Raw genomic sequence first — 17,753 nt, forward strand, 5'->3', positions numbered from 1 at the left:
AGTTGGGACACCAGACTTTTGATGATACCTCTTATAAGCACATACCAGCTGCTTGTGAGAGTTGATTTACTATTCAGAAAACAATGGGGTATGGTGAAGAGGGCTGCAATAGGGGGGGGGGTGTTTGCGCATGCACATGTGAGTGGGGCAGTGATAAGCAAAAACCAGGTGCCCAGGTGTAAGTACTTTCCACTACGGCAGATCTACCATTGGATATGACCCAAACATAACAGATTTACTTTAAAGCCAAACCACTTAGAAGCTTGTTTTATGTTCCCTGAAAGAATCCCCTCAACACACACGCAGTATAAACATGGACGTACAAGTAGCCCCTGCATGCCTAAGAATCAGGAGTGCTCACAAAGCAAAGAATCAGCCCTGGTAAACTCAAATGTTCAAGAACAACTAACTGATACCTTCCCATTTGCTCATTTGCATGCATATCATCTTCTGTCATGCACACGTTTGAGAAACATGAGCTAAAGATTAACATTAGTTCAGGCAGGGGAATTGTCCTGAGCCACCTTGAGTAAAAGTGGCAAGTTTGCATTTGTACTAGGCCTGTGGGGGAGAGGTACCAGATCAAAGGCAAGATTATGTCAGTAGATGAAATTTAAAATGAACAAGAAAGAAGGATGTCAGCAGTATAATTATACCTTGAAAGAGAGGCATTTATGGGACCAATTACTCAGAGCCCTGGTCCATGAGCTTTCTTGGATCAGTTTTGCTGCAAGCTGGGGAAACACAGGAGATCTAGGGTGAGTCAGAAGAGCTGCGTGAAGATGGAAGTTTGATTGAAGCATTCGATTCTAAAGCATTTCGTGCTTTAGAAAAGGGAGTCAAGCGTCTGTTTCCGTAGACCATTAACATGCTTGGCAAGCCATATTTTCTAAGCCCTTGGCTAAGGTGGACGTTGAATCCCTGTCACTCAGATCCACACGTGGCACTTTTGTCAAATGGGACCAACTTGTCCACAAAATGTGGGTGGGGTCTTTGTTGCTTGAGATTCTCCAGGTCTGCTAGTCTTCCTATGCAGCTCTCCTTTGTAATTCCTTGCCCAGTCATACATATGGGTTCTGCACCTATTCAAACTTTCTAGAGGCTAGAATTTAGAAGGACTTCCCACCTCCACCCTCATGGGTGCCCACTTCCCAACTTCCCACTCAGTTCTGTTAATGGGAGTCTAGGATCCAAGTGGGAGAGGATTGGGGGTTACGTCAAGGCACAGCAAGCGTGAGTGGAGTGGATTCTCCAGGCCCCATGAGGGCACAAGTTTCCAAATGCTTTTGCCCCAAGAGATGACCTTGGCAAGGCCACTGACACCATCTCCACCACTTGGGTTCTGCATTATTCATAGAGCTTGCTCTAACTGGGTCGCTTGGGTGCCTTGCAAATTCCTGCATCTCTCCAGATCTCCTCCTATATGTTCTGGTTACAGAGGTACTTGCTTTTAGTCTGTATCATTGTGGGAGAATCGTGGCCAGTTTCAGGACGGAAGGAAAGTAATACTTTTGCTGTAGCGTGTTTGTGGTGAATAAGGGATATAATATTGCCCTGCTGAAAGCTATCGGTATTTTCTGGTTTCCTAAGAGTGAGCCTGCACTGTGTCACTATTTCTTACCATATGTGCTTGGCCATTTGCATCCTGTTCTTTCAAGGTATGGTACTCTGCATATGTCATGTAAGCCTCCTTACAAGATCTCACCGTGGAGAAGTGGTTCATATAAACTCCCAGAACAAAGGAGCGAGGCACGAAAGGACTCTTAAGGCTGTTAGTTTTCTGCTAGGGCCTTGAGACCGAAAGGGAATCTGCTCTCACTGACGTTGTGTATGTCTCCTCTTCCTTCCTTCTCTCCTCTCTCTCTCTCCCTTCGGATCTTTCCTCCACTTGTAGCCCGCAAGCAGGAAATCATAAAGATTACAGAGCAGCTGATTGAGGCTGTGAACAATGGGGACTTTGAGGCATATGCGTAAGTAGACGGGATGTTTGGTCTCACTAAAATACTGGGCTCAAAACCCAGTTTTACATGTCTTTGCATTCATTAATGTATACAGTGCCCTTCATCTGCAGATTTAAGCTGGTCACTGTGCCACTTGTTATTTTAAATCGGGGGGGGGGGGGACACCGGGACCTGGAATCATAGAGTTGGAAGGGGCCTCTAGGATCATCTAGTCCAACCTCCTGCATTGCAGGAATGTGATGCTTGAGCGCACAACCCTGAGATTAAATCTCTACCACCTGCGCTATCCCAGAGCTACCTGTGGGCTTCCAAATGTTGCCACAGGAGGAAGTGCCATATCTTTCATGACCCCACCAAGAATCTTAAGGGGAAAGGGTTTGCTGGCTAGTTTTTGAGCAGGTCTGTGCAAAATAAAAGTAGCTGTAGATGTTAAGGTGAGGTTCTCCCATGCATTGCCCAATAGCCACAGGAAACGCAATTTAGAACATTGCACTCGCTCTGAAACATGGCAGTTGGGCTTGTCCTGGGGGATATGTTCCTCTCACTCTTGTCATTCAGAAATATGATTAGCCATTAGCTCACTGTGTCAACCAGTGATGCTCCCAATAAATAGTCTCATTTATTTTACATTCTACATTTATATCTTGTCTTTCTTCCACCATGGAACCCAAAGGAGCTGTGCTACATGTGGTCCCAAGGCAGTCTCCCCCATCCAGGCACTGACAAGACCCGGATTTGCTTAGCTTCAGCAAGGTGGTGGCCTCGTGTGACTTTAGCCCATATCTTTGAACCCCCCCCCCCACAGAGTTTTAATGAGGACACTCTCCAACAAATTTCACTTTAATTACTGACTCTTTTTTTTTTTAACCTCCCTCACTTTATACCTGCCTCGCTGAGCCACTCTGTGGCTGGTATAGCCAAACAGTCTCCTCTACATAGGAGTTAATGTTCGTAAAACTCTCTTGGTTATTTCTTGTTGGGCTTCTGACTTTCCCTAATTGGAGTTTGAGTATCACAAGTCACTTGGATTGGTCCCTTTCTGCACATTGATAAAATCGGTTAAGGTTTGAGTGGACCCAATCTAACAGCACAAATTAGCCACCGCTTCCAAAGTTTTTGAGCTACTGTCATATGAGCAAAGAGCAACTCAGCAGTACCTCTTTTACTGTCAGAAAAGCACATTTTGACATCCATAATCAGTTTCTAGAGATGATGTAGCCCAGCAGTTTATTGAATCATATTTACTTGTTTATTTTGGATATGTATTTATTTATCCAACTCCTTTCTCGGTTAGATAGATCTTTTCCTCTCTTGGTAGATGCATTCTGTGGAACACAATAGCTCAGGCTTCCTGAGCTTTGATGGAAAATGAAAGAGATTTCTGGGTATCTAGGCCTTTAGACCAGCCCTGAACATAAAGGTAGAACATATTGGCTCTTAGCCACTGATAACCTTATCAGAATCAGAAGGATGTTTATTTGCACCAGCCACTAGCCATAGCAATAAAATAAAATGTACTGAAGGTAGAGGTAAAAACTTAACACTGGAAAATACATTTTGGGGGTTTACACCAATAATCAAATAATAGATCTTATTCTAATTGCCCCTACTAAAATACTTGCAGTTTTTGCTATCACCTGATCTTCTTGATCTGCTAGACAAAAGGACACAGTAGCAATGGTTGAGTGACCCGGCATGGACAATAGCAGAGGGGTAAGAACCTCATTCCTCAAATCTCTATAGAGAGCACAAGCCAGAAGCACATGAGCCACTGACTCAATACTGCCATCTCCACAGGGACATAACAGTTTTTTCCAGTGGAATTTTTTGAAATCAACCCTCAAGTTATACAGATGACTTAAGGGTTGATAACCCTATTCTCCACTGGCAGTCTTATGCCTCCATGTGGCACTGCTAGTAAGGCATCTCTCTGTGTTTCCTGCCTGTCTAGAAAAATATGTGATCCAGGCCTAACTTCATTCGAACCAGAAGCCTTGGGCAACCTTGTTGAAGGCATGGACTTCCACAGATTTTATTTTGAAAACTGTAAGTATATCTTGTTGCATGTAAGATATGGGAGGGAGAAAGTCTTTCTGTCCACTGACAGGAGTTTTCCGCCACTTCTCTTCCCAACTCAGGAACATAACTGCACGAGGAATGACATTTGGCAGCTCCTTTGTCCTTGAAAGGTTCCTACTTCTTTACTCTTCCCTTCAACCAGCTTATATTGGTTGTAGGGACAGGTGACTAATAATAATAATAATAATAATAATAATAATAATAATAATAATAATTTATTTATTTATACCCCACCCTCCCCAGCCAAGACCGGGCTCAGTATGGCTAACAACCAATAATAAACACAAATTGATTGAAATACAACTAAAAAGAGAGATTAAAATACAACATTAAAACATTAAAATGCAGCCTCATCACAGGAGGAGAAAGAAAGAAAGAAAGAAAGAAAGAAAGAAAGAAAGAAAGAGGGGGAGGGAGTCAAATTGATTCTAAGCCAAAGGCCAGGCGGAACAACTCTGTCTTACAGGCCCTGTGGAAAAAAATCAGATCCCGCAGGGCTCTGGTCTCATGAGACAGAATGTTCCACCAGGCCGGAGCCAAAGTTGAAAAGGCCCTGGCTGAGACTAATCTAACTTCCTTAGGGCCTGGGACCTCTAGGGTGTTGCAACTATATAGGGTATTGTTGTTATATGAGGGCTTGCTTGATTATTTGTTTATTTATAGAGGAAGTTTATAACCCGCTCTTCATCAAAGGGTGAATCCAGACTGTCACTATTTTGCAGAAGGTTATTCAAGGGCATACTGCAGGGGTCTGCAACCCGCGGCTCCGGAGCCGCATGTGGCTCTTTTACAACTTTGCCGTGGCTCCGGGATGGATACTATCGAGGGGAGGAGGCGCATTGTGCGCCCCGACACTCCCCACTGTGGCGGGTGCTGTACTGGCTGTGATGTCGCATGGGGGTGGTTCGTGCGTTAGTCACGTACCATCCCGACGTCACCTCCCCGCCCGCTGTCAGATCGCTGCTCCAGAGATATATTTGTTTTAAATGTTGCAATAGTTTTGCGGCTCCCAGTTTTTTTTTTCCTTCGGAAACGGGTCCAAGTGGCTCTTTTTGTCTTAAAGGTTGCAGACCCCTGGCATACTGGAACTTCAGGTTTGCACCAATGAATTGAAGTTCTCTGTCACTCTGGTGCAAACAGAAGACTTTCGCATTAGGAATGTGATGGGAAATGCACTGAAAAGTGTGGAATGAATGAATGTTTAACAGGAAGATACATAAACACCCTGCAAGCAAATCAGGATGAATGCTCATTAGTGTACTGTAAACAAATATGAAGGAATCCTCAGTAGAAACTGGCCACAAGTCTGACTTACACACAAGTTTTGTGAAAGCAAATCAGAACAAAGGCTGACTAAATAGGTTGTCTGGAGGAGCCCCACCTCAATCACCGAGTGGGCAGACCATAAAAATGTATTAATACCTAATGAACCAATCTTAAACAAATTCAACTGATTACCACAATAAATCAACATTTCATCACAGCAGTGCAAGAGTGGGAAAGAAAACCTCCTCTAGTAAACTAACTCCTGAAGTCTCCTCCTACCCCTGGCTCCTTCCCAGGCAACCTGAGACTTCTTTGCCTTGCCTGTCTCTGCTCTGCCCTCATTATACCCCTGCTGGTTCTGGGAGACCAGAGGGGGTGAGGAGCTGGTCATAGCAGGAGGGAAGGATTCCTTGGCTTCTTCAACAGCTTGAAGGCGTCATCCCTGCCTATTGGCCCCACCTCCTATCCTGCCTCTGAGTCTGGACGGCTCTCCGCCACAGCCTCTTCCTGCCCCCTGCTCCCTCTTCAGCTTCTGGCACCTCCTCCTCCTCCCAGTCTGCTCCCTCTTCAGCTTCTGACCACTCATCATGGTCCCACCACCAATCCCCTGGCTATCGCCTCCCACCACTCCTCTGCATCCAGCCAGTCCATGGCACCCAGTGGCCTCAGTAAATGTCTTTACCAGCTTCCTAAAACCCATCAGGGTTGGCATCAACCAGAAATCTGTAAGGGGGTGTGTTTCACAGTTGGGACGCTGATATAGAGAGCACCCTCTCACGTGGGTGCCACATACCACACCATCAACAAACGTTGCAGTAGTGTTAAGAAGGTGTCTCCACTTGATCTCAAATGTTTGGGTTGGGGAAGTACTCTGCTTCATTCCCTGCCATCTCCAGCTAAAGAGATCAGGTGACGAGGAAAGCCCTATTCCGCCTAAGACCCCGGGAAGCTGTTGCCGGTCTGCACAGGCAATACTCAGCTAGATGCAGTAGCAACAATTGTGAGGGAGCTTGCCCTACTGACGCAAGCTTTGCTGCTACTTGCCTGGGTAGGGCTGGGGCAGGGTACGGCAGTGGCGAGGTCAGGGCTGTGCAGTTGCGCCTGTGGTTGTGCGGCCACCAACTCGTTCACCAATTCTCATAGTATCTTCCCAGGTGTGCCAGCCTAATTCCTTCCTACTCAGCTGAACAGAACGCAAACCCTTACTTTCTGGTGAGGACAAAGCAATCTAGTAATCAACAAGCAAATTCAGAGAGTTGCCCCCTCAGGGGTTGTGTTTTCCTTGAAAAAGGGTGTGTGGGGGGAGAGAATGACCCTGTTTTCTTGCATTAACTGGCCTATAATTTCCTCTCCATCCATCCTGACACACTGCCATATCCTTTGCTCCTTGCCTGCATCCATATCTGAAACTGTTGTCTGGTTCCAGAGCAGGGGTGGGAGCCATCGCTCAGTGACAGCGTTGAGTTCTTATTTAAGTCAGGGTTACTCACTTCATCTGTTAGCACACGACAGCATAAAGGAAGGAAAGTAACCGTAAGCATGAGCGTCGGCCCTTCTGTGACAAGCCCATCCCCACAAACTCACTCTAGTTTCCTGTTCCTGCCCTTCCAGTGTTATCTAAGAACAACAAGCCCATTCACACAACCATCCTGAACCCTCACGTGCACGTCATTGGGGAAGATGCAGCCTGCATTGCCTACATCCGCCTGACGCAGTACATTGATGGGCAGGGCCGCCCTCGCACTTGCCAGTCGGAGGAGACCCGCGTCTGGCACCGCCGCGACGGCAAGTGGCAGAATGTCCACTTCCACTGCTCGGGAGCACCTGTGGCACCACTCCAGTGAAGGTAAGACCAGGGGCGTCTTGCCCATAGAGGCAAGTGGTGTGGGGCACCGGGGCACCAAGTTCTGGAGGGCACCGGGGAAGAGGCGGAGGCTGGGCGCGGCACCTCCCGGGATCAGCTCGCTGCCCTCGCCCGCCTTGCTGAAGCAGTGCCATGCCAGGAGCCTCCGCCTCTTCCCCGCCGGAGGAGCCACCCTCTAGCTGCTGCTGCTTGCCTCCTCCGCAAAGCTGCCGGCAGTGCTGTAAAATGGTCAGCAACTCTGGGAAACGGGGTGGAGGGGGACGCTGGAAGGATCTTTGCACCATGGCGCCGTATATACTTAAGACGGCTCTGGGTAAGACCAAGGCAAAGAGGGGTGGGGGACCGTTTCCAGCATTTTTCAGGAGGTGACTCTCAGTGGTGGGTGGGGACAGAGGCTAAACTAGGGGGTGAGGTGGTTAGAATCATAGAGTTCGAAGGCAGCCCCTAGAGTCATCTAGTCCAAACTGTTTCAATGCAGGAATCTCAGCTAAAGCATCCCTGACAGGTGCCCATCCAACCTCTGCTTAGAAACCTCCAGGGATGGAGACAGTGCCACCTCCCGAGGGAGTCAAACAGCTCTTACCATCAGAAAGTTAGTTGGAATCTCTTTTCTTGTAACTTGAATCCATTGGTTCGGGTCCTACTCTACGGAGGAGCAGCAAAAAAACAACAACTTTGCTCCATCTTTCATGTGACAGCCCTTGAGATATTTGAAGACGGTTCTGTACGGCAGACTACATTCCAGATGCACAAAGGACAAGAGATCTGCGCATGCATGAACCTTTCCCTTTTATTTTTCATTCAGCGAAGCAAGAGGCAGGATCGACAACACGTTTAAGCCAGGCCAGAGTACTAAAGGAAGGCCCAGAGTCAGGAAGTGGTATGGCCTGCAGAGGGGGAATAGTCTCTGGCAATTGTTCACAGCATCTCTCTACCTGCTTGTGTCTTTCAGAGCTAATGCTGGATATTCTGGTTTCATCTCGAAGGAGACGGTGATTTGAGCTGAGCCGCTAGCCGGGAGCAGCGGTGACAAGCACGCGCCCGCATGCTCGTGTCCCCCCCCAGTCCCCTCCCCCACCCTCTCCTCTTTCATTTCCAGTGCCTGTGTTTGCAGAAAAAAAACAAAAAAACCCTAATCTAAAAAAAAGAAAAAGTATATATATAAAAAAGGAAAAAAGAAAAAATCCAACCAGACTTGATTCTAAATGAATAAATAAAATAAATCAGCAAACCCAGCCGAACCAACCCAGCTGTCCGACTCGCAGCGTGGCCACACTGCGCCTCCCAAATCCCCCACCAACTCCATTTCTTTGTGTCCGTCCGTCCGGCTGTTCAGGTGACCAGGTGTTGCAATGAAAAATGTCTCAACTTCAAACAAAACAAAACAAAAACAAAAAAAAGGCTCCACCTCCCTATGTCGACCCCAGTGTTGAACGGTGTTAGTTTGTTAGGTGAAATATATATAAATATATATATATATAAAAAAAACCACAAAAAACCCAGAAAAAAACTTTTACAGTATTTGCATTCTCTGCCAAAGCATGGGCCTTCTTCTCCAGTGGTCGTGTTCGCGCTTGGAAGTCTGTGACCTGTGTTACTGTTTTGTTTTTGCGGAGGATGCTCTTTCTGAGCTCTCGGGCTGACCGTTTATTTTCTCCTCTAGCTGTGTTTGTGGATTATGATGATGATTATAATTATTCTGACTCTTTATTTATTTTGTTCTTCTTTTGGCTAGAAGGTGACCCTTTCTGGGATGGGTGGGGTGGGGGGGTAGGCCTTTGTTTTCTGGGCCCCTCCCATGCTAACCCAGAGCCAGCGATGACCCGGTGGCAGTTGGCTATGGCCAGGCTGACGGGTTCTTCACGCGAAGGGTAACATAGCCTTAGAGATATAAAGAGGTCTCACTTGCAGGTTTTTTTGAATGTCTGGATTCTCATTGGCACTCACATTTCCCAAGCATCCCTGACCCTGACCTCTTGCCAAAGGGCTACCAACAGTTGTGTCGTTGTGCCTGTGCCCATGCCATGGCTTGCTTACGGTGGGGAAGGCCGCCCCGGCTTAATGGGGCTGGCTGGGACAGTCGTGACAGTTAGATTAGGAGAGCTGGGGAGGAGGAAGGTTGACACCGCTGAACCTCATCCTCTTTAACAGTTCTCAGAATTGGACTCCCCGCCCAACAGAAGGGAGCAGCGGGTACCTCCTTGGAAGGCATTGTGTTGGCTTTTGCTTTCTGAAAGTCCAGCCCAGCTTTCTCCTCTGTGTTTTTCCTTTGAGCAGAAACCCGTGTTGATTTCAAAGAAGAAAAACAAACACAAAAGGGCTGGTTTGCTGCCTTTGCGGATCAGTTCTCAAGTTTTCATCAGCCGCGAAGGAGGAGGGCTGGTCAGCTAAGCTTGCACTTGGCCCTTCCTCGCTCCTTGCAGCTCACTCACCCAGAGCAAGAGCCTCCTGGCAACAAACTCTGTGCAAATTCCTCTAGCAGGAGAGAGGAAACCACTTCAGGCAGCTTCGGGAGCTGACTCTGCAGGCAGCCCTAAACAAGCCAAGCCAAAGGGGAAGCGGGTGATGCTCTGAATGGACCAAGCCCTAGTGGAAGACGAAGGGAGTTGCTGTCTCTTTATGGGTCAGTGCAAGCAAAATGCTGTGGAGCTGCATCCATTACCAACCACAGCTCCGTTAGGTCCCCCCCCCAACCCCGGCAAAAAAGCAAGGTACAAACAACTGTCGTCTGCTTACTATGGCGGGTAGCTGATATTTGCCGAGAGAGCTGGGTGATGTATGAAGTACAGGGATGTTTGTTCTTAATGGCCCCCTCCCTCCTGCCCCCTTTCATATTCACAAAGGAGACAGGCACATGCCCCGTTCAGCACCTCACTGCCCAAACGCTGCTCTTGCCTTTGGTTGATAGATTGGGGTGGGTTGCATCGTTGGCCTTGGCCGAGGCTACAAGGAACAAGTTTTGGAGGCTGCGAAATTGGGCGGTTTCCCACTTACTCCTCCTCCTGCCTCTGCTCAGCATGCCATAAGCATATTTTGGATAGGTAAGGAGTCGTCAAGCAAACCACCGATTGCAGGGTGGACTCTGACCAGCCAGCAAAGTGGCATTGTTGGTTTCAGTTAAGGGGTCGTCCAATCATCTCTCCAGAACCAGTGTATTGGGGTGGGGAGATGCAATAAAAGATTTTAAACATCAGGGTAGGGAATAATGATAAGAGGACTTCTGGCGGGGGCGGGGCAAAAGCACCATGTTTAAGATTAGCCAGTTGTACTAGGTGCTTTAGAAATCCACACCTCCCTCTGCCACCATGTCAAATCAAGAGCTGTCATGTCTACTTGGCACTCTTCTTTTGTAGTATGCTGCTGGTTAGATAAATTGCATGGCTGCTTGTGAGAGGAGTGAGGAAGAGTGTCATGCTGCAGTTCTGACTGTAGTGGGAAGGTCTGAAAATTTTGCCCAGAGAGAAAACTTGTATTATGGTGAAATAATCTGAGAAGGGCTCTTTTGTCATCTTTGATCTTACTTGTACCACCTCCCACCTGGCCTTGATTCACCTCTACCCAATGGGGTGTCTTCATATCTACTCTAAAAAGAGTTTCCTCAGACTATTGGTCAAACCAGTCGGGCGTATATCTAGATGAGGCTTAGGAGGCGGTGAAACAGTTCTTTGTTGTTGTTGCAGAGATTGCTGCATTTAGTAACTCAGCCTGGTGCCCATTAAAGGGTCCTACCAAATGCTGCAGAGAGGGTGCTAACATAGAATAGAAAAAAACAGGGCTGTACAGCAGCTACTCAGGTGGATCTTTCCAGAGTGTAGAGTTTTAATTGCTAGAACACACTGCCTCTCGTTCAAGGTTTGCAAAGTTTGGAAGACTTAAATTGGGTATGTATATACTGTAAGAGCAGGACTTGCAGGCATTGCTAAAGCAGGGCTGCGATTCCTAAAGATTTGCAGGCTTGGCTGGCATGGGACCTACTGGCAGGCATTCTCAGTTCAGTCATGTTAGGAAGGCATTCCTGCTTCTGGAAAGGGTGGCGGTACCTAGTGAAATGCAATTGCCAGATTTGCTGGTGGTGTTTGAACAGCCAAAGGATAGAAAATTCAAGAGCGAATTTTCTTCAGTTGATTATTGAAGCATGACAATTTTTGCAGTCTCCCAATCAGCACAGGCATCAGTTACTTAGGTGAATTTATCTCAAAATGTTTAAATTGTGCAATTTCAGCATCATTGTGGGCTTGGTGTTGTTTTTTAAAACCCAAAGAGGAGGAAACACTTAGGGATATGGGACGAGCATGAAGGTCAGTAGAGGTGTGGGAAATGAAATGTGGTGCTGGTGCAGAAACAGCTTTAGCCCAAGGTTGCTTTTGCTATCTTTTCAATGGGTTTGTAGCTCTGAATCAGGCCATCAGCCACCCAGAAAACACACATTGTGATCCATTCAGATCATTGCTCACTCAGCTAAATAAGCAGGTCAGCACAGGAGGCTGGGCTTACCTTCGTGCCAAATGGTTGCTGTAAATGCTGACAATAGGAGTGCATTTTCAGGGCGATACTTCTTGCTATGCTTCCCATTTCCCTCCCACCAGAGCTGACCTCAGCAGCTGGAAGCATTGCACAATAAGGTAGGGGAAGACGCAGCATTTTGGATTTTTAGAACAGGTTAAAGATCAGACTCTTATGCCTTGCCATCGATGCTAATTTTCCACAAAAAGAGGTGCCAGAACTCATGATGAACACCTCCCTCGTTCTCTTAGAATGGCAATGGCGCCCACCTGAGAGGTGCCGGAGCCAAGTTCCAGCTGGAAAATAAAAGCCCTGCTTGCCATTATTGCATTTCCATTAGCTACAGTTAGAGGAAAGGCTTTCACACTAACATGGGTGCACAACCAATATTCTGCTCGTGTGAATCAATGGGCAGCAAAACAAGTTGCCAAAGGAACTTACAGATTTCCTATCACTAATATTTTTATAAACTATTGGGTATATAATTGTGAGGTGGTGGTAAAATGAGGTTAATTACCGTAATCCAATTTTAGTGCTTAGGAATCACCCCATCTCATAAATATCATTGTTAACAGCTCTCTTTTGATTCCTACATGCAGATAATCTCTGTATGGGAACAAAGGATGTTTTAGTGGACTCTTTATAAAGAGATGCAGTAGTTAGAAGCTCTGAAGAACTTTGGGACAAGCAGGTCACCACAAATTAGTCTTCCATTATTACCATCCTACACCTGATAGATTATTCTTGAGTCAATGTCAGACAATTTTCTTTGGAAAAGCTTCCTCATTGAGCAGTCTGTTGGCTCCACCACCAAGACCATATCAATGTTTTACTTGGCAGAGGAGCCAATGTTAAGCCAGGGACTGGGAGTGCAAATTCCTCTTTCAATCATGGTTTGCAACAAGAAGATTGCTACTTTGGCAATGAATGGGGTAGTCCTCTCATGCAAAGGAGCCAGTCTTCCTGCTAGAAGCAACCTTAATGCAGGTGCATTACTGCTGAAAGCTTCCTGCAGCATGTCTTTCAAAGTGTCACGGCAAGAATAAAAGAAGTGCTCAATTATCAGGCATATCTAAATCATCTTCCATCCAGCACTCTCAGAGACACCAAACTAAAGATGACCAATTTGTGTCTTCTCCACAAATCTTTCCAGTAGCATCTAACTAGGTCAGAGTGTTCTTCCTCTCCTGATTCCATTTCACTGGTTGCTGTTTGTCAAGGGCTTGGAAACACTGAGATGATGCTATGCCTTTCTCTTAAGTAGATGTTATCGGCACCTCACACAGAACGGTGGGTTGGTGGTTGCACCACAGCATTCCATAATATCTAGCTGGGCCCTCAAAAATGTATTCTCATTCATATTACACCACCTTTGCGTCTACTTGACCATCAAACCTGTGTTTCCAATTCAGCTGGAGTCCACATTCACAAATCAACTTAATATGCTGACGATGCATGCAGTTGTAAACCTCAAGCTGAACTCAACAAAATTAAGAACTTAAAAGAAAAGGCCGCACAGCACTTAATTCAACAGTAATGTTCTGTGCACTTCACTTAGAGCCTATAGCTTTCTCATACATGGGAATATATTTTATACTGATACGTCATTTTATCAGATTGCTGCATTTTATCTCCCCACCCCCACCTGGTTTCAAATGAATAGACAGTAAAGTTCCACACCTAAAACCCCTTCCCAGAAGAGTCAGGAAAACTCTGCTCATTTTAAGTGAAGCCCCCTGTGAAATGGGTTTCAGGATTCTCTCCTTAATAAGGAACTGCTATATCTTAACATTGCATAGGAGCAAAGGAGTTAGGTCAACAGCACGTAGCCAGGGTCAAAAAGGACTATACAAAGGAGTGGAATAATCTTGCTATTAAGCAGGATTGTCGGGGCTGATATCTCATGATAGTTGCACAGCAGGGCCAAGGAGGGAATGCCAGGATACTGAGGCTCTGTTGCACAGGATACTGAGAAGCTAATTGTGTGTGGCACAAGGGGAAGGGCTCAACACTTTCTGCAACACTGCAGGGTGTCCTTGGCATGTATTGCACAGTGACCTGGTTTAGACAAAATGGGAACTCTGTGTTTTCCATTATGCAGTTGCACGGCAGTGAGACTTGGGGGCCTGTGCTCCTTCTTCCCTGTGCTCCAGAGGAGTGTGACAGCTGCTAGGTTTCCTTTTGAACCCACTACGTCTGTAGTTGCTGTTGTTATGTCCCAACTTGGGGATCCTGGTTGATTCTAACTGGCTAGATTTTTTTAAAAATAGGAAACCGAACCATAGTTTGATTCTGGTTTCATCTAGCCTCAGAAGAAACCTCAGTTCCCCGAGGAGGAGAGTATGAGCATGAGTACATTCTCATTAACAGGAAGTCATGGTTTCCTGTTGCATCTGAACCAGGATATTTTTTCACTATGAAGCAGCCCTGCTTGTCCTTTAGATGGAAGTGATCACCAGGGGGCGCTAAGGGATTGCTATGAATGGCCTGTGCCACATCTATCCATCAAATCATCCTCCCCTCTGATAACTCGACACACACACACCAGCGACCAGTCAGTTGCTAAAAACTGAGAGAAAATGTAAGCAACTTGTAAGAAAAGCAAGCTTCTCCTTTTGGGTGTGTAAACAGTTTCAAATGTACCAGCAAGCTTGGCCTCACTTTGTATCTAAAGGTTGTAGATTGAGAAGAACTCCAATACGCTTCCGGTGTTGGCTGATCAATCTTTTCTTGAATGGAGTACTGAAAACTGATGCATGACGTACAAATTGAGAAACCTGGGCTGGTCTATATTTTCATTCCACACAAACTGCCACTTAAGCGCAGCTCTTGCCCAATTACCCTTCCTCAGTTTTATTCACCTGACAGCGTGCTGGTGTAATTTGAACCTGTCCTTTGCGATGGTAGATAATGGAATATAGATGACTTGTTGTAGAATGCATTTCTCTGTGCTTTCAATTTCTGTGGATAAACATGCCAGAGCCTGCAAGAGGTTTTTTGCTGTGCATTCCACATGGAGCCCAGTGCAATATGCAGAGCTCTGCATAAGTCAAAGCCCCCCTTCGTGACACCTGGAGTCACAGTGGCTCATGTGTTGAAGCTGGCTTAATTGCACACACCGCGGGAAGGAAGATCAAATAGGGTTGCCATGTGCAAAAGAAGATGGGGTTTCGGTGTCTTTCCACAGTTGTGTAGATGAAGGGATTTTCAACAGGTGTAGTGTGTCCTGCAAGGTACACATGCCTCTTCTACATGACTGTTAAAAGGTACAGGAGCCTAAGATGAGACATTTAAACCCTTTAGAATACAAGACCTCGTTGGGGCTGCTCTGCACTGTAGATATAATTTCAGGTTACATTTTAGGAGGAACTCGAGTTCCACACCTCTTGGCAAGTAGCTGTGAGCTTAATAAGAATTCCGTGTTTTACCCAGCTGGCAGTGAGCTATTGGAACTAGAGCCTATTGGATAAGGAAAATAAGTGTTTTTTTTTGTAGACTGCAGAAAAAAATGCATAAGATGCAAACATTTCTATGGTAGAAGACTGTTTGCCCTTGGAAAGGGAACCTGAGGTTTGTAATTCTGTAGAAAACACTAGTAGAGCTAGGATTGTGTGGTGAAGCTTGCAATCAACTCTAGCAAACAGTACTTGGGGGTCAGAGCCTATTGCTAGTCCATGTGCATGTTACAAGGGGTTGGATTTGTGCCATTTCTACAATGCTCAGCTGTGCTTATTTTATGCTTGCATCCCAACTTTTCTGATGACCTTACTGCACCTGACTGATCATGGGTGGTGTACAAAAGTTGAAAGTACCAAGTTCAATGAAACCTGCCTATCACCTGGGAGGACGACGCTTAGCATCCGCTCCCTCCTGCCACAAAATACCACTCTGTTTAATCTCTAGGGTACCACTCTGGTACCATTCTCAGTTTAAATTTCCAGCACCTCCCTTCTTACTATTCATATCTATGCTTGGCACGTTTCACTGATCTAAATGTTGTAGAGTCAGTACCTCTCGTTAGCACAAAACTTAATTCTCTATTCTATTGCTGTGTTCAGTCCATACGTAATCTGCATCCCCAAAAGGAAAGAACGAACTATGGCACACCTAGTTTTCTCAGCAAAGAAAATGATATGCACTTTAAGAGAATGTCACCTATTGCATGCCTGTTTTCAGACATTCTTAAGAAAGTAAACGTCTGTGGAAGGCACGAACCGTGCGACGTGCATGCAATGCAGAATCATCTCAGAGCTTTCCAAAATAAGCAAACTTGTTTTTAAAAGTCCTCAAAAGAGATCTCGGACAGCATGATGGCAGGAATGTCCCCCTGCTGGCCTTTGCAATTTTGCACATACTGATAGAAAACACCTTGAGTGCAGGATTCAGAGCCTAATAAACAGCTGCACATAAGGCGCTGCAAGCTTCAGTTGTAAGGGCAAGGAGCCATAATCTTCACTTGGAAATAAGGAGGTGTTTAAAGCATAGTGCCTTGTGCCTAGGCTGTGGTTCAGTGGTTAGACAAAGGTCATGCAAACCTTTTATGTAATGAACTGTCTTTGCACATTTGTTTCTTGATCCCTCTGGACCGACTAGGCCAAATCTGACAAGCTGCTTGAGATCAATAGACACAGTCCTATATAGTACTGCTATCGAGGGCCCAGGCTGCCGTGTACAGTTGATAGACTTAGATGTCTTCCAGGATATCTTCTATGATTATGAAGTAGTGAAGCAAGGATCATTGATTCATTCCATTGCTAAGAGGTAGGAGGGAGTGGAAAACTCCTCAGCGACTTAGAAATGCAGTGGATTCTGTCTTGGGTGGCGAGAACTTCTATGGCATTCGAGTGTGGCCTTTGTCCAGGCCCTCCTACAAGGCCATCTCCATCGCTTCATGCAGGACTTCGCATGGCTATTGAATGTAAGGGCAACTGGACCAAGACAGAATGACTGGGCAGGGGTGGGAGAATTGAAGGGGGGAGAGGGGGGGAGAAGAGGGAATGGGCAGCGGTGGGGGGTGGGGGAGGCTGTCCCACCAGCACTGACACAGCATTGAAAGCACTTTATATTAAGAGGTTTAGATCTCTTACTCCTGCCGTCTCAGGACTGGGCTTTGCACTGCACCACCCTACCCACCAGAGAAGAGTTCAGAGGAGCTCAAGAGTGCAGGAAGTGTTAAATGATGCTCCTATTTCTAGATGAGGCTTAGGAGACGATGTTCCCTTGCATCTTCCCCTCCCCAACCCAGTTGTGTCCTCCCTGCCCAGGGCAGGGGATACTAAGAACAGAATGCAGACTACTAGGGTTTAGGTCAAAAATGTGTTTCTCTTCCAATTTCATATTCGCAATCTAAGCTTATGGTGGCTCATCTTCATCCCCCACCTTTGCATACCCACCTGAGGAGATAGTGCTTCCAAGACAGGAACATCCAGCATAAACCAGGGAGGAGATAACATTTAGAGCCAACACATTCTGGCTGAATTGCCTTTCTCTCAGAGCACCTTGATTTCTGCATTTCTTTTCCAGGGGAGGGGTTGGAAACAGGGAGGTGGGTACTGGATTAAACATGCAAGGAAAGCGAGAATTCAAATATGGGGACGTACTAGAATGCTTGTACGGTTTCTGTGGAAGACAAATGAGAAGTGTCTCTACATCCATGTATATGAAAAAAAAAATTACAAGCCGCATGTTGAAACAGGTGTTTCATTATTAAAACATTAATGTACCGGGGCCTCCTCCCCTTTGGTGTTCACCTTGTTTACTATGGAACTAAGTGCGTTGCTGGGGGTATTTTTGGATTGGGGGAGGGGGGGTTGTATTTTCTTTTGCATGACCTTTAAAGAGAAAAAAAAAATCTATATATATCTATATCTATGAGAACTAAAAGCAAAGCTGAGCTGTTAGTCTGTCCCATGAATGCTGGTGGATCTTTTCCTCTTTCTGACTTAAAACTCTCCCTTTCTTTTTCTTGCCATTTCACTGTCTTTTCTTTCTGAGCCTTGTAAGTGTAAAAATGATTCCGACTTTGTTTTTGTCTCGGGAAACTGCAAATAAAAAAAAAACCACAAAAAGGGACAAAACAA

The 17,753-nt window shown here is 46.0% G+C and overlaps 1 protein-coding gene across 13 annotated transcripts in view; it reads left to right on the plus strand.

Moving 5' to 3' along the window:
- Positions 1–17,753, plus strand: part of CAMK2B (calcium/calmodulin dependent protein kinase II beta) — a 209,361-nt gene extending 191,608 nt beyond the window's left edge. For all 13 annotated transcript variants that reach the window (XM_081890914.1, XM_081890924.1, XM_081890923.1 and 10 more), the window contains 4 exons: positions 1,895–1,970; positions 3,913–4,007; positions 6,918–7,152; positions 8,123–17,753. In XM_081890914.1, the coding sequence (XP_081747040.1) occupies positions 1,895–1,970; positions 3,913–4,007; positions 6,918–7,150 (404 nt within the window). In that variant the 3' untranslated portion in view covers positions 7,151–7,152; positions 8,123–17,753. The remainder of the gene's footprint in view (positions 1–1,894; positions 1,971–3,912; positions 4,008–6,917; positions 7,153–8,122) is intronic.

The sequence above is a fragment of the Podarcis melisellensis genome (assembly GCF_964234715.1).
Source record: "Podarcis melisellensis genome assembly, chromosome: 15".
NCBI lineage: Eukaryota > Metazoa > Chordata > Lepidosauria > Squamata > Lacertidae > Podarcis > Podarcis melisellensis.